This window comes from Apteryx rowi, unplaced genomic scaffold (genome assembly GCF_003343035.1).
Source record: "Apteryx rowi isolate R43461 unplaced genomic scaffold, aptRow1 scaffold_31, whole genome shotgun sequence".
NCBI classification, from domain to species: Eukaryota; Metazoa; Chordata; class Aves; order Apterygiformes; family Apterygidae; genus Apteryx; species Apteryx rowi.
Window position 1 is genome coordinate 2080143 of NW_020449530.1, and position 23106 is coordinate 2103248.

Consider the following 23106-nt stretch of genomic DNA (forward strand, 5'->3'; position numbering starts at 1 on the left):
TACTATCCTACAGATCACACCCTCCCCCAGGATGCTTGGGGACTCTGGATGTGTCCATCTAGCAAATTTAAAGAAAAAAAAAAAGAGAACGCAAAGCGGGCTTGTGCTCTAAGTATTAAGAAACTAGAGATGTCCCCTTGAGGACTGATGTTTGAAACCAAACAGCTCTGCAAGACAACTCTGTTCAGGTCTCCCCACCTCTCCCAGACATTTCCCTCCCACATGCCTGCTGTTTCAGACAGGCTGCGCAAGCCACAGCACTGAAGACAGCACTCAGTGCAGCCTTCCCTGCCACTTCTCTTCACCATGCATGTGCAATCACGATCCTGATGCTCTTGACTGAAAACAGCAGTCAGCTTAAAGGGCATTTGATTTCTCTTCTGGTGCTGTGGACACATATTTGTTCCCCAGTACTGTGTGACTGGAGAGCACAGCTGCAGGGTTAGGCTTTGGCGCGTAGGTGCTATCCTGGGACATGGTAATGGCCATTCTCTTGTCCCACCCTGCTAAGCACTGGACATCTCGCTACACATGAGGACTGCAGCTTTGGTTTCCAACTTTGGGAGGGAGAACCCCTGCTCTAACAGCACAGCTTGCTGCCTGGCTCCTAGTGTTGTTAGCCTAATTTCCAGTCTCAGGGACTGTGAGCCTGCAGAGGAAGGGTGCAAGACCTGCTCTCTCTCTCCCACTGCAAGCACAATGTCTTGGCCTCATCAGGACTGCTCTTGCCCTTACCTGAAACACAGTGAGGAGGGACTGGGGGAAGTTATCAAATGTACTCCTCCTGGTCTGCATCTCATCAAAGTTAAACTTGCCCCCAAAGAGCTGCATTCCCAGGAGTGAGAAGATGATAATGAAGAGGAAGAGAAGCAGCAACAGGGAGGCAATGGAACGGACTGAGTTCAGGAGTGAAGCCACGAGGTTACTCAGAGAATTCCAATATCTGGGAGAGAAAAAAGAGGTGGTTAAAATTTCTTCACTCCAAAACAGGTGCTCATGGACTGCAGAGGATATTGGTTCAGACTGCCTTCTGCATATAAGCAGACATTTCCAAACACCCTGTTAAGCAGTGAATCATTGATGTGCTTGCCTAAGATAATGAGAACTACTGCAGCTAATGAGTAATTTTACTACCACACATGTACATACACAATCCCCTCCATCCCCCACCACATACACACACCCAGAAGATTATTGCAGCACTCTCCATCTAAGGCTCTGCAAATCTTCTATCAATATATGGTGATTAGTTCTTGCTGCTTCAGTGAGTTACATTCTCACCAACCTCATTACAACCCTCACAGATGTTATGGCAGCCAGAATACCTCACTCCAGAGAATGGCCTGTAATAACTAATAGGAACAGATGGGGAAACATTTTGGATGCAAATACAGACTTGTCCAAGAGCTAGTGTGCGTGTATATGCACTTGTGCTCACTCATGGATAGAGGCTACTAAGCTTCCTGGGACTGGGAAGAATGAGGGAGATATTAAAGGTCCTTCTCCTCCTCCAGTGCTTGTTTTATATAGACCCTAAAAGAGAGACTCCAGATCTACATCCATAAGGCCCTGAGTTCCCATTACTCTTGGAAGAACACACCATCACAACTTCTTGGGTATCAAACCTACTACACTTCCTCAGGCAGGCTGGAGAACAGGGCTTAGCGATGGGTTCAAGGACAGCTGGCCAAGACATTTTCAGAATCCCCAGGGCACCAAGGCACCAGCTGATCACAATGACCAAAATCAACAGATATTCCTTCTATTCTCTGGGACTGACAAAAATTTCKTGGATATGACTAAAGTGAAGCCTACTTAGACCAGCTACTGAGAGAAGGACAGATGACTTGTGGCCTCACACAAAATGACAGAAAACTATGACTTCTGCTTTTAGAACAGCTACCATTAAAGAGGGATGATGGCTAACCCCTGTTCTTCCACACTGTATTCAGACTTGTGCCTGGATCAAATTGATGCGTGATGAAGAGAAAGGATCTTCTTGCCCTTGTAGTCCCATTCAGGGATCAAAGAGATGCCAGTAGCATGTTCTACCCCTGCATGAGAGTTTGCTTGCTTTGCTAGCTTGCAGAATAGCTGTGTGTTGGAAACGGCAGCATTTTTCTAAAGAATCCACCATATCACCCAGGAAGCAACTTTCATTTCAATCTTGCCTCAGCTCAGTGGCTCCTTCCCTGCAGTTTAGTCTGTCATAACCACTTTTATGCAGTTTTGAGCTGTCATTTTCCAATCATCTCACTTTGAATGCACATTGCTAGCAAACTTTGACAGCTTGCACGGGTCAGCAAGGCAGTAGTGATCTCTGAGTCTTCCTTTTAGCACCATCTCTTCCAGCCTACCACCATGCTTTGTGCTTCCCCCCGGACAACTTCCTCTGCTCCCTTCTTCCAAAGCCTGTAACAGGGGACCTTTCTTTCCTTAAGGGACTCTAAATTTCTAGCCATATTTTCCACAGAGACAGAAGTTCCACTTGAGAAGACGGCAGACATGTCTAGTGCTCTCACTCCTCTGAGTAAGTCTGATCCTTCAACATACAAATCTGTCTGTTCTGCAGGCAGTGTATTCATTAGAGATAAATATTCTTAAAATCCCAGTTAAATTAATATTCCCAAAAAGTCAGCATGAAAAGCAGGCTTTCCTTCTCCCATGGGAGACAGGAATATTAGAACAGCCCAATCACTTTGTAAAGGTTAGCAATCTGATTTGCAGAGGCACTCTGCCATGTCCTCTTAAGTTCAGCAACTAGTTCATCTCCAGGGGCTGAGCTTCAAAGAGAACTGTGATGTTTTCCCTCCAACCTAGCTTCAGCACTTCAGAGAAAACTAAAATGCTTTAAACTTTAACTGCAATTAAACAGATGAGCAATGTAAAACTACAGAGTAAAGGTAAGGGCATAGAAGCTGCAGGCTCAGTGCCACCAAATGTCCGCATTGAATGTGCAATGTAACAGCTCTCTGTATTTGCGTTTATACTTACAGCTCACATATTTTCAAGCTTTGGGAGGAAGGGAAAGTGACTCAGGAAAAGGGGCAAATTTATTCCTGATGGAACTTCACTGGCTTTAGCAGTCTTACACCAGAAACTGATAGGGTCCTGAATATCTCTCCAAGTCCTCCAATGTCAGCCAGGACACACATTTTCTAGGTCTCAATCTAGCAATGCCCTTAAGAGCACAGAATAAAGCCATTACAAATGTGAATACTCTCAGTGACTCACTTAAAGCTTAAATGCTTTACTATCTCAAAACACAACTGCACAGACTTTTATGAGGTCTTCACTTCYTACAAATGGCTGAGACTCTCTTACTTGAGATTCAGTTTCTTATGCAACAATCAAACTTCAAAGCAATTAACTGAGATGACCTGGTGATAAGATTCCTGCTATTTTATCTGTGCTCTGAGTGCTAATTAGAAATACAGCACCCTTAAAAAAGCAAACAAACCAACCCCCTCCCCCCCAAAAAAAAAGAGAAAAAGAAAAAAGGAACGGATAAGGAGGGCTTGACTTGACTAAGAAGTGGAATTAATGAAGGTCTTATCGTAGTGTCCTAGAAGCCTGAAGTTACCATATGTCACATTAGCTGGTTGCAGAACTAATACGAACACCACCCTCAAAGCGAGATCTGGGGTGACTCAATGAAACACAAGGCTTCTACATCAGGAATGAATGAAGCCCAGACAAAGAAAAAGTCTCTGACCACTCCATCCTCTTCTGTTAATATACTACAAAGGAAAAAAAAAGAACAGTTACAGTAAATCTCATGGCACTGCTGGACAAAATCAGAGATTTTGGACCAGTCAGCATAAAATGGGAGGTACAAGAGAAAGAATTGCTGCTTCCTCAGACTTCTAGGGAAATGAATGCGCTTCTTGACATCTCCCACTTGAGGAGCTCAGGCCCTTGAAGATGCCAATGAACAGGTCACTGCAAAACCCCAATGAGTAGGACATGATTATGATCCTTGTTTCAAAARAGAGGAGTAAGATGCAGAGAAGTTATATGTTTGTTCAATATCTCACACAAAACTTAATTGCAGAACTGGATTAGAACCTAACATCTTTCTTTATTCTCTTGCCTCTCCTCTTTATTGCCTTCCACTATGTTTTTATGATACTGGCAATCACAGATGCAGAGCTTAAAACAGTAGCAATAGCTGGCAGGCTCCTTGTAGTAAAGCTTCCCACACTGCTTGTCCAATATAACACCACTCTGAATGTCAGTACAGGAAAGGGGGCTCTGTCTCTCTTCCCAAAAGTTAACAGAGAGATATCCACAAACATTTAGTGGTGGGATTTGGGTTTAAAATATTGAATTTCAGTTTACTCTTGCAAATAGATTTATCTTCAGTATATAATGGAATAAATACAGGGATTTATAAAGTAGTAAAGGACTGCGTATAAAGAGACAATCATTTGTCTTCTCTTAGCAAAGGAAGATTTTCTGGACAGCACTGTAAAAATTAAGGAGAATAAAATAAATAGATTATTTTGACTGCTTGCCTAATGCACAAGATGAAATAATTCTGAATAGTACTTACAATCTTGAAAGAAATGTTTGTTCTTGAAATTCTGACAGTGTTTTTTAAAATGATGTGCTGTTCATCTGATGGTATCTTTATTTGTTTCTATTATACTATGGAGCTATATTCATGCTTTTCCTAGAAGTGTATCTTCTTGATGCACCCAAAATTTGTCTGTGCTTGATGCTTACTGTGGAATATCCACACAAATATATAAACACTAGGCTACCTACTGATATACACTTGCTAGAGTAATTTCCCTGCTTTGTGCTTTTTTAAATCCCCTTGATTATCACTGTTTCCAGCTCCACTGTATGTCCATGTCACTGCTTGTGAATACATATTTGACATAAAACATTATACTGTCATCCCTCTTATCCTTCTCACCTTTCCAGGATTCTATCCTTCTATATTATCATTGCACTCAGGTGGCGTGTTCTACCAGTATTGATAATGTCAGTGTCACTAAATCATCACTGTGTTTAGAGCTGATTGAATAATGGAAAAATTCGTATTTTACCAGAGAACATCAGAAGTAAAAATTAAGCATTAATGCTAGAACATTCTCTCCTGCAGTCAGACATGAGTGGGCCTAGAGTACTGCTTGGAGGCTTGTGCAAGGGCCTTCCTCATGAGGGTGAACTTCACCCACGGAGGCGAAAAATCATGAAGAAAATTAAAAAACACAGATAAATCTGAGACTACTGCAACCTACTTGCCAATATTTTAGGAACAGGAAAGGAGACAAAATCCAATTAATACATTATTCATTACTCCTTAGCTCTTACTGTGCTTTACACATAGACCTCTGTACAAATTACAGGACACTCACTTCAGGTAACATTTACTGCCATGCAGAACTATATTTTAGTTCCGCTGAACGATGAAGATAAATGTAACTAGTCCTATGGCTGGTTGGTTCCTACATTAAATCACTGTCAGAAGCTTTTGAAATATTTGAATATTCCAATATCTCAACTTTCCTAAAGTATTAGTGATATTCTCTTAGTGTTTGCCATTTTTTTAGAGAATTCTCCTAACTAGATTATATACTTTGTGTAGAAGTGGAGAAAAATCCTGAAAAAACAATGACCTCTTCAGGATGCTGTGCTAAATCTTATGCTTTTATAGCTGTTGGTATGTTGCCCTGGTTATCTGATTACTCAACGCCTGAAACAGCTACTGGTTTCCCCAGAAACCAAGACTGGAACTCAGTAATGATAGCTTTCAGACCCAAAGATCCAGAAAACACAGTCACCAAACCAGAGCTCCCCACTACTTCTAAAAGGGCAAAGATGCCTTTCTTGCTGGAAACCCTTGTTAGCTGGAACATTTTTCCCTCTCCTATGATCACTGTTCTATGCAGACCATATTTTTTTCTTTTGATAGTTGTAGGCTTGCTTTGGCCACTGTCTCTTAGATTGCAAACTGATTTCTTGTCTGCCATCTGACCCTGAAAACCATCCACTGTGCCAGAGAGCTGAGGTTCAGAAGCTTTAAGGGTAAATCTTACATGATACTAGAATCCAAGCCTGTTGTTTTCTTCTGCCTCAAAACTCTGCCATCTTGACTGTCTTCCAGTTCTGGTCTTGTTTTTCTCATGCTCTGTGTTTTTTATCCAAAGTTTGTCAGAAATTTCCTTTTGGGGGAATTTAAAGTGATTCTAGGGACTTCATAGCTGAGCCTGCAAAAAACTCACTCTTTCACTACCTCAATCAAGCTTTTTATAGAATGCTAACTGGCACCCAYGTGGGAAAAGGCAGGCCCTGTGCTGCGTTGGGGACCACCTCGGCAGGTCTGTTCCAAGAGCCTCYATTTGGGTAAATTGGAAACTGACCTCTCCTATGACCTCTCCTCGAGCTGAAAAACTCCTGCTAAATCCAGCTGGTGTTTTGGAGGTGCCTGATTGCAGGAAGTGGCTCTTATTTAATAGGCACCTCTGTGCCTTTATGCAGAGAAAATACATATAAGGAAAAGGAAAAAGAGGGGAGATTGGACTCTGGAAGTGTCTGACTTTTTCACAGAACTGCTGCTGTCACGCTAGGCTCTTCTGAAGGAGAAGAAGGGCTGGCAAAATCTTTTGCCTACAGCTGCTGGTGTTGACACTATCTACCTCTCAGGACACTGTTGAGTCCRCTGGAGCTGGCATGGGCTCCTCAGTCAAATGTTTTTGCTCAGAGCAGTCTTTCGGGCTCCTCTCTATCACCATAAGGCAACAGAAAGGTCACAAGGCTATCTACTGTTTTATTTTCACTTTTTCTTTTGCAGGCAACTCTTAAAGCCTAAGTTCAGCTCTTATTATCCCCACAGATTTCAGTTAATCAATCTGCTTGGTATAAAGTGTCCCCAGCCCCCTTTGTCAGACTCTGCCCCAATCCTTGCCACTTACATCAGGGACATCCAGCCCTCCCCATCCTGCACCAGTCTTCAGAAGATGAGGACCATGAACCTAGTACTCTCACTACCCAATTGATGGTAGAGAAAGTGAAAAGACAGGCATGCGTGTGTCTTGTACCCATATGTGTTGTGCATTGAGAAGTAGCCCTCCTTCATTTCCAGAGATGACCTCCAAGAAGCACAAAAGTACCTTGTGATTTTAAATATTCTTAGGAGTCGAACACATCTCAACACCGAAATGCCCAGCGGTGACATGATCTTTGTCTCAACCAGAATTGTTTCCAGGATTCCTCCACATACAATGAAACAGTCAAAACGGTTGAAGAGGGACACAAAATAGGCCTGGAGACCAAGGCTATACATCTTCAGCAGCATCTCTGCCGTGAAAAGAGCTAGCAGCACCTTATTGGCAGTGTCTCATGAAAAGCAAACAGAAACAAATTAATGAAACTTTGTCAAAAGACCATAACAGCCAACCATCAACCCTTGCATATGAGAAACCCCTTCTGGGAACAATCTAAAAGAGCAACATCATCTAAGTTTGGGTCAAAGAATGACCTTCAAAGTGTGGCCATCTCATTCACAGAAATGTTTTACAAAGATGCTTACAGTGCTTCTTATGTATTGCACATATAGCTGTGATGTATTACACAACCCCACAACCTCTATGGCAGGAATGTGCCATCCTGTACACAACCTCCCATCACACTTGTCATCTGCAGATGAGAGTGGGAACAGAAGCTGCTGTGATACCTGCTGTTGCTTAATTAAGCCTTTCAGCTGCTCTTACCTCCATTGAGGATTCAGCTGTTCTGCAGACAGAGGAGAACTTTACAAATCATTCTTTCTTCCTCACCTCCCTGGTAACTAGAATTTATCATAAACGCCATTTCAGGGGAAACTTTGGGGGACCTGTGGCTCCCAATAGTCATCCATAAATTGGAATTCTAACTGCTGCAGATATATATGTAGTATAAGCTCCTGATTTCACCTACACCCATTGGAACACTGCTTTGGTTGGAAAGCAGGAAGCTATGCATTCCCAGAAGCCTCTCCTAATGGAGGCAGGTTTTTTGTTGTGTAATTTAGTTTTTCCAAGCAAACTATATTTGCAGCTATGTGTACTCCTTTTACACTATGCGGCCATCTTAATGCATCAGCTCCTCTCTCATTCCCCTTTCTTGACACTGACAATAATAAGCAGAACCACTAGCCTCTCCTCACCTTGGACCTCAGTGAGCCAGTCTGGCTGGTTGTAGTGTTCAGAGGCAATGGTAAGAGTGTTGAGAAACACAAGGAAGATCACCAACCAGTAGAAAACATTGGACTTGACAGCAGCTCGGCACTTTCTTCTGCAGAATCGATTCCATCGGCGCCAGTAGCGGCTTCAAAAATTAGAAAAGAAAAAGTACTTTTCAGATGGGGCTCCTTAGGCTATTGCAAATCTCTCTGTCAACTCTAGTCCTGATTCATTGTCCATGGGTGGTAGAGAATAACTTTAAAATTCATCCTGAGAAATGTTCTTTCATTTTTATCTGAGTCAACAGTTTTGGCCATCCTTCCTTTAGCTATAGGAATAAAGTTAGCCCTAAGTCAATTTGAAATATTTAAGGATGAATGAACCTCTTCAAGCAATGTCTTAATCCGATTAAGACATCCATCACCACTACTGTGAGAGGTCTTTTAGCCCAGTTCTCACAGAAATCATTATTCTTCTTGTATTTAATGCTTGTGGACTGAAATGGGACCTGTTCCAGCATCAGGATAGTCAATGAAAAGATGTCCACTGTCTACCATGGACCTTTGGATAAAACTCGTGGAGAGATGGGGTCAAATAAAACCTCAGGAGGGTTTCCAATATTCAGCAATGTTCAGGACCAGGCCCAAATCTAAGGGCTAACTCTGAACAGAAAAACAAAACTCAGGGGACCTCAGCATTGCACCTTCATGCCTGGAACTAAGGATACCATTTGCTAATCAACAGACCTTTTTAAAGTTTGCCTTCCATGAACACATCCCCTTGTGCCACTGATTTCTGAGGGTAATTACTAACCACAGAAGATATTTAAAGCTAATTACACACCTCCTACTCTTCAGAATTTAACTTGCATAGCAACCAGTTTCCAGGCAACACTTGCCACTGTATAATAAATCTAATAGTTTTATACAGATATTATATACATATGTGTGTGCATGTGTATGTGTGTCTCTATAGACAAACACACATACAGAACATTACAGAACAAAGTGGCAAATTGAGGAGAGAACTTCTATAGACTAATCTTCTCTTTGATATTATTTCCAGTGATAAATTGTGACCATACTTGAGGTGAGGGTTCAGCATCTAGATAAACTAATGCCAGGCAATATGAACATTGCACACTGTCCAAGAATTCTGCAGCAACATTTTTAACATCTGAGCTGTTTTTAGCTMTACAATTTGTAAAAGCATCTAGTCTAGGCAACACAAGGATTTAACCAGGGCTGTGTGTTTTGCAGTGGACTGGGGAAAAGAAATGGTCTTCTCAACATTCAAAAAATGCTCATAACACTTTAGCATTCATGGTGTCCTTAAATCATCACTGATCCCACACACCGTACTGTGCACTTGTGCACTAATGTGCATGCATATGACCATGTGATGATATAAGTGTTTTCTTGTGCTTACATCTACACAGTAATGCACAGACTGCAGTAATGTGATCACTTCTGCAACTCTCTGCATGTATGCATATGTATAGTATGTATGCATTATATGGATTCCTGAATTTACATTATTGTTTATTACCTAGGTAAGCTAAAGGGCAGAATTACTCACTTGTCCCTGTTACTGTGAAAGTTAATTTACTTTTTTATAAAATTTTCTTCAAATTCAGAGTTACAGAGGCAGCTGGGTTCCTACTGAAGAGGTAGAAATGGACTGGAACCACAAAAAACAAGTACCACGTAGTCAGTCAGTTCTTCCAATAGAAACACATGGATGTTTAGCCTGGGACTGATTCATGTTTTTAAGAGCTGTAAGTCAACAGAGAACCAAACACCACCAGAAAAACTCCATGTCTCCCATGGTGAAATGAAGCATTCTACAAATAACTTGATGATGCAAATCTCAACAGTTGAGAGATTTATAACCAAGCAGAACAGAGTACTGGAACAGAGTGTAGAAAATAGAACCTTGAGCTGACAGGGTTGATGCTGATGGACATAGTATGATTATGTAGCTGAACTTTTTTCTTCTACTTTTATATTTTATGGCTCAAGATGTGTAGGTAGCAATCAGATAGGTACTTCTGAGTGAAATGCTCTCAAGACTCCTTGTGCCTTACTTCAGTGTGAAACAGAGAAAAAGGATGTTGATTTTAGGTAGATGAATAATTCCTGCCCCACAGATGCAGGAATAAATCACTTTACAAAGTAAGGAACAAAACAAGTGGAAATGAAGAAAAACATAAAAATCTGCTTTACTTACCTAAACTTAGATTTGGAGATACGATGCCTGAAAGATAAGAATTACCATTAAAGTCTCTAAACCTGTGCCATCTCTCCCAAGCTTCTTTGAGAACAGCAATAGAAAGAAACAAAATTATGCACAATTAATTTTTAATGGATGCTGCTTTCTTCTTGAATCCCCTGTGAGTCCCCTGTGTAGGCACTGGGAAGGGCTAGGATTCCCTGGTATCCAAATCTTGTTGTTTCACTAGTCAGAAGCAGGAGTCACGCCATGATGGGATCCTACCACCTTTGGACATCAGTGAAATAGCTCTTCTTTTGGGTAAAAGGCTGTCCTAATGGTAGGGGCACTCTTGATCTGCTATCAAATTTATTTTTCAATTCTGACTCTTTTCTTCTGGTCACTGGGTTTTGTTCTTATATTAAAATATGTATGACTTTATATACACAAACTTGTTGCTGTCACACATCACTTGTCTCTTCAGGATATATAAATATATTATGATATTATGGGGAAAATAATGTTGTGGGTTTTTTCCAGCAATTCAAGCAAGAAGAGTATATGGTAGATATTTTCAAAATTAGATTCTAACACTCATATTTATTGTTATCTATGTAAAATGGTTTGGATTTAAATGGGGCTGAACAATCACAGATTCTGAGGCTATCAATGGAATTTTGGGTGTTAAGCATTCCTGAATACTGGGCTGCATTCCCACTGTGTATATTTAAATATCTAATTCAATGCAGTCAAATTCATTCACCTAAATAACCTCATTTGCCTTATATGTGAAGTCACAGGCAAAGCTGGAGTCAGACTCCATTTCCCTAATCACTATGCTAAGCTGCTTGAAATACATACCATAGGACTTTTGTACCCTTTGGCTGTCTCTTAGTACGTACACATTGGCTCATAGAGAGACATAAAGTTATGTGGATGCAGTGGCATGAGTCTGGTGTGATTTAGGGGGCTGCAAAATCCACCACCAATAACAAAAGAAATGAGAACCTGAGGAGTGACTCTCAATGAGATATTGTTGCTGTGCTGAAGTATTTCTTAAGGTTCCCTCTATGATAGGAAAGTGATTCATTGTTGACAACAGTCAGAAAAGGTCTTCCTTACCAGCTTAAAAATAGATTTGCTGTTAGCAGACATGGGAGAAAGTAATTCTCAAAACATCCAACACTACTTTCTGTAGCAATGTTAAAAATGGTCATGTCCCTGTTTGAGGACATCAGTTGCTGACAAGTAAGCAGTGATGGGTCAGTTTCTTTATGTGAAAGAGATTTTAGTGATAGGAACACTTCACCAGCAGATGGTCCAAGCCAAAAAAAAGGCCTCTACACTGAATACATCTTTCTTGCTGTGTCACCGGCAGCTTGTCTAGGCCACATACTAGGCAGCAGTGTGGTTACAGACACACACAAGAATTCTTTCAATAAAGAAGAAATAATACAGTGGCTGAACAGAATGCTAAATTATGTTGCAGAGACAATGCAAGCTTTAACAAGGATGGCTAGCGAAGCACCTACAGACCATATCCTTCAAGTTAAGACTATCCCAACACTCTCACCGAAGAAAAGTCTTGCTTGAAAAGCCCTACCTACTAACTGTAATAGATCAGATCTACAGGCAACGGGACAGAAAGATCAGACAAAGCCAGGAGAAAGAAGAAGAGTTAAAAAACAGGATGAAAGAAAAAGGTGGGCACTGAAAAGGAGATAGTGTGGACATTCATAGGAAAAGGTTGGAAGAGAGAGAAAGAGAGAGAGAGGTATGTCATGGAGGACCCGACTAGTGGAAGGGCAAGGATGGGGAGTGTGAGGTCCTCTGATGACCTCATGAGCTGAAGGTTTCTCAATAAGGGAGCTGTGTGGCATTTAAGGAAACTTTTTATATATTTTAGAAAAAAGAGAGGCGGCAGGTGTAGTACTCATCATGCATGTGATAATTATATCGTTGGAGCATTATGAGCTGCAGCCAAGTGCCTTCACTGCTCCGACAGGTTGGCTAATAAGTCCCCCCACCCCGCTTCTCATGCCTTACTGCTAAGACAGAAGGCTTTATCACATGTGGGTGTGCTATATATATAGAACAGGAGAAGGAAGGGGGAAGAGATTTATATTTAGAGGCAGAATCCAAGAATGAAAAGGAATTTTGGAAACATGAATTGTACGATAATTGTTTCTGCAAACATTATGTTCTAGTCTGAAACACACTTTTCAAATGACCTTCATCATCAAGAATCTTTTGTCCTTCAGAACCCAGTTAACTATGCCATCTATAAACATGCTCTTATGCCATTGCTAGGGGCTGTCAAAAAGTCTGGATTTGGGGCCTTGCTGTGGCCTCTTTGTGACACACCAAATTTGCACTTGCCAGGGATTCAAGGTGGACCAGCTTCTATGTTGATGAGTTTAACTACTGATCTCCTACAACCCTTGTATCCTGGGAGCTTTATGTCACTGGGAGAAAGAGAGCTTCCCCAGTTGTTGTGTCCAGCTCTGGAATGTCTTCAGAAATTGTATTTTAAAATCATGGTACTGGAACTTATACAAAATCCATTTCAGATCACTACTGAGAGCTTTTATCATAGGAACCATGTAATTCAGATTATTTTTTAGAAAGACAAGCAGAAAAAACAGTCCTTTACTGTTCAACTAGTTATCTTTTTAATTCTCTAGGCTTCTTCTAACCTTACATAGCTATGGACCAAATACAGCTAAGACAGTGAAATTTAAAGATTTCATCAGTATAAACTCAGGATAATCAGCATAATTCAAATGTAGTGACTTATCCCATATTCTTAGAGATGAAGTCTTCATTTCTCTGGTCATGGTGTACACCAGAGAAGAGAAATCAGGCACTTGCAAAGGGTGTGCCAACCTTTGGTAACAGAGATTGAGGACTTTGTTGTAATTGTACACACAACAAACAAGAATTCTGGAAAAATATTGCAGGTCTCCAAACATGATATGAAAGCCACATTACAGTTGTTTTCTGGATATTGATATTACTACATGTGACCATACAATTATTTAGCAAGCTGGTCACAACTACTTTTACACTGTATGACTCCCCCTAGCAATTATCTTCATGAAAACTTACAAAATCCCTTGGTACTACTAAAAGCTCTCAGAAAAGCAGTAACACAGAAATTCACTTACTATGCCTTTACGTTACAGCAACTTTGGAGATACAGTGTCACATCCAAAGAGCTGCATTGTGCTTATCAGAGATTTTAAGAACTGTGAGAACAGAGTCCTGTTGTGATATTGATTCTGCTTTGGTGCAATATGGTGCATCCCTGCTGTTACTGGTCAAGAAGCACAAGAAGTCTTTGGAAAGCACTTTTTCCCTCTCTGTCTCCCTGCTGATGGAGGTACATTTCCTTGTTTCTTGTCAGGACGCTGGAATCCCTGAAAAGAAGATGGCCATGCAGGGTCCTTTTCCACACATTCCTGGGACAAGAACATACAGTGACATGACATTTTGGGGAATGCATGCTGCATTCCTGGTAATCTCTCAGCCTGATAAGGTGTTAGGGCTAAATTCTACCCTCAGGTATGTTTCTGAGAATCACAGTGAAGCACCTGCTATCCTCTGTACAATGGAAGTAACACTGGGCAGTTGTATAGGTGTCTGCACAAGCACTGAAGAGCATGTTGACCTGAACGGAGTGATGCAAGTTAAGAGAGATGTGATCACTGGCCAGCAGCAATAAGAATCTAAAGAACTTCCCTAAGAAAACTGGATATGTCCTGCTAAAAATTGAGGTGGCTTGCTATTCAACAGGCTTTCTTACAGGCTGGGAAAACACAACACTCGAGAATCTAATGGATAATCCTGCTCTCTCTGTGGCAAGTCACAGGTAGGGCCTCTCAGAATTTGAAGTGGGAAGAAAATTCCTCTTCTACAAGGGCATGCTATTGTCCTTTAGACACATATCTAGGGCTGACTGTGAATATCAAAAACACTATGCCTATAATAAATGGAAGAGCAATAGCTGAGGCTGACACACAGGGGTTGGTCCTGTGTGTTTTCCTGCTGAAGTCAGCAGTGGTTTCAGGGCTTTTGGCAGAGATTTCTTACCATTGCTCCTGATGTGATGGGAACTTTGGTCTACACAGAAGGATGCTATCTTCTCATTAGGGGAAAACCAGCAGCAACAGTAGTGAATGACAAACCTGCAAGCAAATTGACTCTTTCCTCTTCACCAGCAGCTCCCATGCTGATTGTTGCAAGAGCTGCACAGGAATTATTTTGCCAGCCAGAAAAGCAACAAGGAAAAATCACTGATGGTTCAGCTGCCAGGGAAAGCTTTCATTGTTCATAGGATGTTCAGGACACTGTGTTTCCAGTTGGAAAGTTCATATTGTTTTATCTTGTTTTAATCCTCTTTGGTGGAAATACAATTGAACTGTCCCCCAAATGTATGGAAATCCTGGCCAAGGTGAAAATGCTAAGTGGCTTATTGTTTCAGTGAAAGCAGATCATTTTAAGCTCTCTTTCCTTTTGAGCTCAAGTGCTTCAGTTTTCTAATGTGGCTCCATGGAACATTAGTTTCAACAAATGTCTTTCTTTAGCTATTACATATGCATAAAGGCAAGTTCTATTGTGGCACTTCAGATCTGTATGGTTGTATTAGAAAATTAACATTCTGGTTGTACTGGAAGATTATATACAGTGACAGTCCGCACAGAATAGATTACTATTGATTATAAGCAACAGCCTGTCCTCAGTAATCTAAGATGTGCGGAGCAGTAACCACAGAGGCTCAAAGAAATTACTCTCTATTGGGAAGTCCTGGGTATAAGGCTATCCTGTGTATAGAAAACCATGCTCCTAGCTCTGGGTTTATTCTACTGATACTTGTTGTAGAGGAAACATATTTCATTGTACCAGTGACAACAGGGTATTAAAGCTGTGACACATAAGAAGTAAGTTAAAGTTTCACTTACAAATGCTGTCCTCAAGGATAAAAGCTGTTGCGTTTCTAGTACAGGGCAGATGTCAGCGCAGTACAAGGCAACATCATGACAGGGATGATACAGTGTGGAAGTTGCGGGATGCTTTTCAGTGTCCTGCACAACCCTACAAAATCCTTTTCAAATGCACAGTATCCCTAAAGCCTGATAAAGCTAATTCCTATCTTAGGAAAGGAACTACTGTCTGCTGCAGCTCTTCCAATAGCAGCAGCATTACACCAGGGATGAACATGAATAAGGGTTTTTTTCTTTTAGTTCTAAGAAACTGGATTTACACAATAAGCAAATAGAGAAGCCCTTTTAGATTCCTCCTGAAACTCCTTCTGCTGGTTTGAAGGCTGGCATTGCTCCAGACAGCACAGCTGATGAAGGCAGTTTCTATAGTATAGATACTATAGAAATAAAAGCTTCTCTGGAGACAATTCATCAGTAGGAGATAGCTTGTGTTTGAGAGGTACTCTCCTGATCTCACATAGCATATGTGTCTATAGAGCTGAGAAAGGCTGTCAGGGGAGATCTCCAATTCCAAAAGAGATACTTGAGCTTGGCTTCTCAAGCAGATCTTTCTGTCATTCACAGACCCTTTCAAAGCTCTGCAGCTTTGTATAAGAACAGAAAGAACTGCCAGTAATTCTAAGTTATCTTCAATATAAATGTTTTTTCTTTTAGATGCCTGGTCATTTTCTCCTTTTGTCATGTGCAAATTCTGATGGCAAGGTCAGCCTGTCACCTTGATGGGGTTAAATGCCCTTCCAGCCTGATGCCACTAAATAAATAAATATATTACCTTTGACTTGAAATCTCCCTGTTGCTTCAGTCATTTCTGGTTGCAGCTTGCCCATTGCAGTCTCTGCCCTCTGGGAAAAAATGTGTTTACAGCAAGACAGTGGGGACTCACGGCCACTAGGTGATTTTAGCAGGCTGGTAAAATCAAGATTTGTCTACAATACAAGCAACTCAACAATCCAACAAAAAACTTGTCTAGCCATTTCAACTGCAAAAACAAAATCCAGAGGGCAGATGACTGCTCAAAAGTCCAGGCCTAATCTTTAGCTGGAGTAAATCAGGATGGCTTGAATACAATTATTAATGCTCACTGAAAGTCACCAATACTAGATGAGGAAATTATTTGAAAAGCTCAGGCAACTTCATACAAGAATTATTCCTATTCTTGAGCAATGCTGAAATTACCAGAATCACTGGGCCTATTCTGATGTTCTTAGACAGGTTCCACACAAGGCAAATACTCATTCAAGGCAATTCTGAAATCCTCACTTACATTTGATATGTTCCAGCAGGAATGTTGGCTTATAGTTGGCTTAGTTTAATTGAAGGCTCAGTAAGAAGAAGAGGACTTAATACTTCCTGAAAAAGGCAAGTTCTCCCTGGTTTCTCTGCCTGAGTGTGTGATACAGTAAATAAAACAAACCAGAAAGGAGTCCAAGCCTCAAAATTCAGGGCAGATTTGAATTTATGCTTCCTTGAGTAATTTTCAACTCCACAGATTTGAAGCAGACACTTTATAAAGGCAGGAACTATTGGCAAAATTTGTGTCTCAGTCCAGACTTTCAAATACAATGATACAGCCATTCATTTTCCTGGTTGGAAGGAGCCCATCCATCTTTCTGAGATGAAAAGCAATCTCAGTGGGGCCTTGAGAATGCAGACTGTCCTTGTGAAAGGAGTAAAAAAAACCCTTCTCAATAACAGACTTCAATTCCCTACTATATGCTACCTATTTTTGAATGAAGTGGCAAGTGGCAAGGAAACCGTCTATCCTCCTGAACCTCACATGTCCTGCTCTGCTGAAACACAGGCTAGCAAGGTACATGGGTAAAGTGATCACTGTGCCAGACCACAGTACTGTCATTCTCTTGTGGACACGTTGGTCTATTTTAAGTAAAATCTGTTCTAAGTCATGATTATGTTTAAAGTTGGGTTTAACTTCAGCTCTCCTGGCTACATTCCAGCTAAGATTACCTTCTGCTTGCCAAAATTCCCCATGCAGTTTCAGTGCAAAACAAGCCATCCCTCATACACCTCCTTATACATTTGTGCCTTTTCTCCTTATATTTTTAAACATCTGCCACATTTTACCCTGAAGGTGGCTGAACTCTAACGCTGTGAAAACAAGCCCTGCATATACAGTCCAAAAAATGCCTTAGGATMCTTTGGGATTAAGGACATTAAATGAATGTAAGCTGTAATATTAAAAATATATGCAACGTTATAGTAACAGTTGCCATTGTTGTTGGCACTGTGCAGCACCAGGGGACCCATTGTGTTATGCACTATAACTGAAGAATAGACATAGTTCTCCAAATTGGATCCAGCTTACAGGAKTGGTCACATATCCAGCTGCTGCTTCCCATAATGCCACGAAAGCACATGCAACTTGGTGGGGTGCTAATAGGAGGGCTACAACTGCCTTAGCACTGTGAATAGGTCTAGTTCGGTTCCTTCAGAAAAGAGTTCATAATCCAAACTATAATGCCAGACTCAGCAGGCAGAAAACAGCAGGCAGGTGTAGGAAAGCTATCATAAATAATTTCTCATGGGGTTTGTAAGCCACTGGCTGACACTTGCATCAGAGCAAACTGAATTTACAAAATATTCCACATATCATATCTTGTGATACAGATAAGATCTCCTTCTCCTCTTCAGTTTGTAGAGGACAAGACCAAGGGGCATGTGGAGGAGATACAATCTAGGCTTACAAAGTCATAAAAATGATGTATAAGCTGAATGCAGAACTGTTGTTCACCAAAACTCACAGTATTAGAAGGAGAGGGCATTCACTGAAACTAGTAGGAGATCGGCTTAAAACAGATACAAGAAAATACTTTTCTACACAGCAGGTAGTGAACTTTGGAAACTTGTTTCCACAGGAGATTGTGGGGGCAGACAGCATCAGCAGAATCAGATAAATCTGTGGACAACAGGTCCATAAATGGCCACTAAAGGGAACAGGCAGAAGTGTGCCCTCTAACATCTCTAATTTAATGAACGTGAATTTGGAGGCAATAAAAGGGGAATGGAACAWACAAAATGTCCAGGCTCGTGCACTTGCCCTCCTGTCACTGCCAGGACTGGAACACTGGGCCAGCTGGACCACAGGTCTGAACAAAGACATTTCTTATGTACTTATGATCAGCAGTTGACCAGCACTGAAGGGTTCCAGGTACGTCCCAGGGACAAAAGAGTGCCTCAAAGTACTCCAGCATGGCGCAAGCAATAGCAGCAATGTGCTTAGTCCCTCTTCCAAGGAAATTTGGAGGGCTTAACACATTCTCCCAAAGCATAAGGTCCATTCTTATTTAAGTCATGCAAAAGGGAACAGAACTCCTCTTGCCTATCCCTTTTCTCTGTGGTGCTAAAAAATATACCATAAAGTATAAATGCTTCCATAAGTGCTGTCTCACACATTTTTGTGTGTCCAGGACATACAATGGTGCAAATACAAGGAGGCATTAACCCCTGCTAACTGATGTATTTCTTTGTCACTACAGTGGTGTGTTCAGAACTTGAAAGGGGTAATTTGGGCTGCAGGATGGGACTTATTATCAGTGTTTTTCTATTACAAGACTCTGTAAAATGTATAAGAATCATTAGAGATATTAAAATAGAACAGTTATTTCCACTCTTTGGTCTACATATGCTGGATTTGATTATCTATCACTACAGAGGAATTTTTAAATAAGAACACTGTTTTCTATCAGTTATTCTTTTAGCTATTATGCAAAACCAGGCTCTGCTTATCCTGGGAATTCTGTGCTTTATTTATATCTATGTAATCCCAGAGTCTCTCCGCTAAGATCCAGAGTGAGTTTACATTGCAATTAAGATAAAGACCCGGGATCAATAGATCTGCACTCTTTCCTTTCCGCCATTGTGTATTTTCCTCCCCCTTAAAAAGCCTGAAATTTGCCCTGGTATTAACCCACCCAGCTCAGTCCAGCCCCTACATACATATCTCTGTGTATATGTACTCACGCTAGCCTAGCACCGCAGTTTTCGCCTTCAATATCTGCTCCAGGGACGTTGTCTGTGTTCACGGACTCAGTCTCACTGGTGGGCATGCTCACTGTAAGAGTTGAAGGGAAGAAAAAGAAAGGGTTGGCCATTAGAACCCAGTACACCTATTAGTCAAATGTGGCAGTGAAGGAACTGGCTTAATCAAAAGATATTCAGCCTCAGCTCTTGAGCAGTAAGCAATTTGCTGAGCAAGTCTGCTGCCTCCCTGCACAGGGCAGGCTGGGCAAGTGGAGCTTAAGAAAATATACAAGTTACCCAAATGCTAAAGAAAGGGGAAGAAGCAGCTACTCTCTTTCTTTGAGAGTCTGTTCCTGAAAATTTGGAAAATAAGAACCATTGAAAATTAGAGAACATGGCAAAACCAACAAAAGAAACTTTTGTTTGACTCAGTAGAACACTTAAAAAATGCTCCTTTATGTGCACCAGCCAAATCACCTCACTGCCTTCCCCAGCCTCTTTTGTGATATGTGGAGTGCATATAAAAAGTACTAGACTGACAGGTATTCAGACAAGTCTTCTGTTTATCCTGAAAGCAGGTACTGCATAAATAATGCTGGTGGCTCATCTGCCACATACTACCCATTAATGTGCTTCAACCTTACACTTAGAAACTGGACATACAGGGATAAGAGAGGAGTTCAGAGTTTCTGACCCATTCAGCTATTACCAACAAAAGAATCATTGTGGAGGTTTTGTGTAGATACCCATCAATTAAGAACTGGGTAGAGTCTCCTAGGCTTTTACAGAAATGTCATGGAATAGCCATCAAATGAAAGCAACCCTAGGTCTGGACCTATCTCTTCCTGATTCAAACAGCTGTCACATATCCTATGTGTTATTAAACCCTGAATATTTACTCTTATATATATTATATAACCCCCACAATTCCCTTTCTACCAGTTGCTCCCAGGTCTCCTATACACTGTGTGGTGAGCTGTAATAACTCCTTAATACAAAACCATTCAACATAGAATAGGACAAAGGATGGCATTCCAGTATATGTATCCTCTTTCCCTCCCCCCTCCTTTTCAAGTACACAAACAAATTAAAAAAAAAAATTCAGATTGAACAATAGAAGAGTTGGGCAGATCTCTCAGATGCCTGGTAGAACTTCAGAACATGACATGCAATAGCAGCTGGATATATATCTCAGATGAGACTTGAGAGCACGTAATATTAGCTGTTGGAGACACTTTTAATAGCTTGTCAGAATACATTATTCATTAATAAGAGCATGTCTATTTGTGGGTCCCTGGAGCAAAAGGAAGCAATGGAGAATAAACAGGCTCTGCATTTCAATTGGACAGAGGTTTGATGGGCCTTGTGATCAAGTCTTCTTTTAAAAGCTAAAAAGATATCAGAATCCTTCCAAAGAGGTCCTGTGTTCCTGCGTTGGAAACATCATTGTAGAAATGTCTCCCCAAAATGTAATCTTTCCTTTATCACATCCCAACAATGCAAGTGCCTATAAAGTGCCTCTTTGGAAATTGAAAGTTTTTGCACTGTGTTCTTAGGACCATATGAAATAATGGACTCCCTTGCACTCTCTACACAGCCATGAAATACTCTACTCTAATGGTGTCTGTTATTTCACAAAGCATAGATGTTTTAATTGTCTTATCTGTTTGCAAAGACAAATTAAGAAATCAGCTAAATTCATGTTTTGATGCATAAGAAAGAACAAGGTAAGCTGTATGAAAAAACAACATCTATGATTAACATTTCCTGTCTAAGCCCTTTAGGAAAAAAATTGATATTTGGCAAGTCATCTTCAAAGATGAGGTAAAGCACTTTCAAGACATATTTGAGTTTGTTTGCAAATGGAAAACAATTTTGAAGACATTAGCAAGAAACTGATTTACAGAGGAGCTTATCTTGAGTGCATGAAGAGGACACTGCGCAAGCAACAGAAAAAGCAAGGCACGCCGCATGCATGAGTATATGAAGATACATTATACGTAGGTATGTATAGAGATATATAAACACACACAGTTACACACAGTGTGGACACAGAGTGCAGTGGAACATTACCATGGGTTTCTGTGGAGTGACTAAACCAAGCAAACTTCCCTTTCTTCTTATCAGGCAAGCCAGCTGGAGTGCTTCCTTTCACAGACAAGATGGTCAGTGTCAAGTACCAGGAACAAGACATCAAKAGAGAACATGCAGCCAGTGATAGGCAGAAGAAAAAAACAAGGAACTCAGCTTACACATGACATCCACTTCTGTCTGAAAACTTCATCACGTGAATTAAAAATACAGAATGAAAGGTATATGGAAGTATGAAATACTATAATAGAAATCATCAGAGGACAATTGTTTTCTGTTTTTATTTTATATCTGAATATTTAGAACATTGAGTTGCCGAATTAAAGTTATGAGCCAAATCCTTTTCCCAGTCATATCAATAGCAAAATTTTTGACTGTCTGATGTATTGAAATCAATGAGACTAAGGCAATCACAATTTGTCCCTAAGTTATCCCCTGTCCTTCAGGGCCAGAATCAAGACCAGACTATTTTTGAATGAGATTTCCTGTATTTCTTTCTAAACTGCTCCAATATAAAGAAACTCTTCCAATACCGGCAGAACTGCCAATGGAAAGTTGTTGGTGTGATCACAGCTCTGTCTTTCCCCATCTACAGAGATTAACAACCCTCATCATGCATTCAGAGGTACACTTAACCAAACTAGTATACTTCTAAACTATGTCTTATGATTTCCATCTGAGTTTACATTTGGCATTTACCCTCTGATGTCCTTCTGCTGCATGGCTTTTCATGCCTTTAGTTAATGTTGATCCTCCGCTTATTACACACAGAGGTCCTCAGCCCACACAGATCAGAGGTGTATGCACAAAGCTGTCTTAGAGCTTACTCTGCATTTCCCTAATCTTACTGCTACTGTGTGTCTGGAAGGCCAAATTAAAATGAGGGATGCAGGTGCAGTGGCACGTGGGCTGAAGAGATTCCTGTGGTTCAGGCTGTGAGCTCATTGTCACCCTTACTGGCATTCATTACACTCAGTGCATAATGCACTGATACAAAATGTTAAGGACAATAAAAAGTATTAAGATGGTATCAAGTGTAAGAGGAAGCATGGGCTAGAAGTTAAAGGTCAGGACAGACAGGAGATTAGGGCTGTATTTCCAAACGTGGTATGCACTCAGCAGGGCAATCACTTATTTTTCTTGGCACCTCCCATCACCTTCAATATCAGGGGATAATCACGTGCACTGATGCTGTGAGGTTCATTCAGGCCAGCTAACAAATCCTGAAAACAGAAGCAGCTGCAGAAGAGGTATGTACAAACTAGGGCTGAATATGAGAGGAAGTAGACCAAATACTGCCCAGATGGCATTCTTATCTGACTCTGCTTTCAGACATAGACCTTGTGCCCGCATCCAGGCTCCAGTCTAGGAACAAGGCAGGCATTTTTTGCAGTCAGGGTAATTAATTACTGGAACCATGCTATGTGCTAAATGCTGGTGGCGAATCCACCACAGGAATGTTTTAATCAGGAGAAGATGTTTTTCTAAATGGTGGGCTCTAGCCCAGACCAGAGTTATGTTTGGGACCATGCTATACAGACTATGCAATCACTATGGCCACTTCTGCCTTGCCATTTGGGATACAGAGACAAAAGCAAGAAAGGGATAAATACATTTCCCTCCCACCTGGGCACAAAGCGACTTAGCAC

The 23106-nt window shown here is 40.9% G+C and overlaps 1 protein-coding gene across 1 annotated transcript in view; it reads right to left on the reverse strand.

The window, feature by feature from the left end:
• The window catches only part of CACNA1C (calcium voltage-gated channel subunit alpha1 C), a 492904-nt gene that overhangs the window by 99700 nt on the left and 370098 nt on the right, over nt 1–23106 (reverse strand). Inside the window, 5 exon segments of the mRNA XM_026070402.1 lie at nt 736–943; nt 7125–7350; nt 8159–8319; nt 10404–10430; nt 19367–19457. Of these exon segments, the coding sequence (XP_025926187.1) occupies nt 736–943; nt 7125–7350; nt 8159–8319; nt 10404–10430; nt 19367–19457 (713 nt within the window).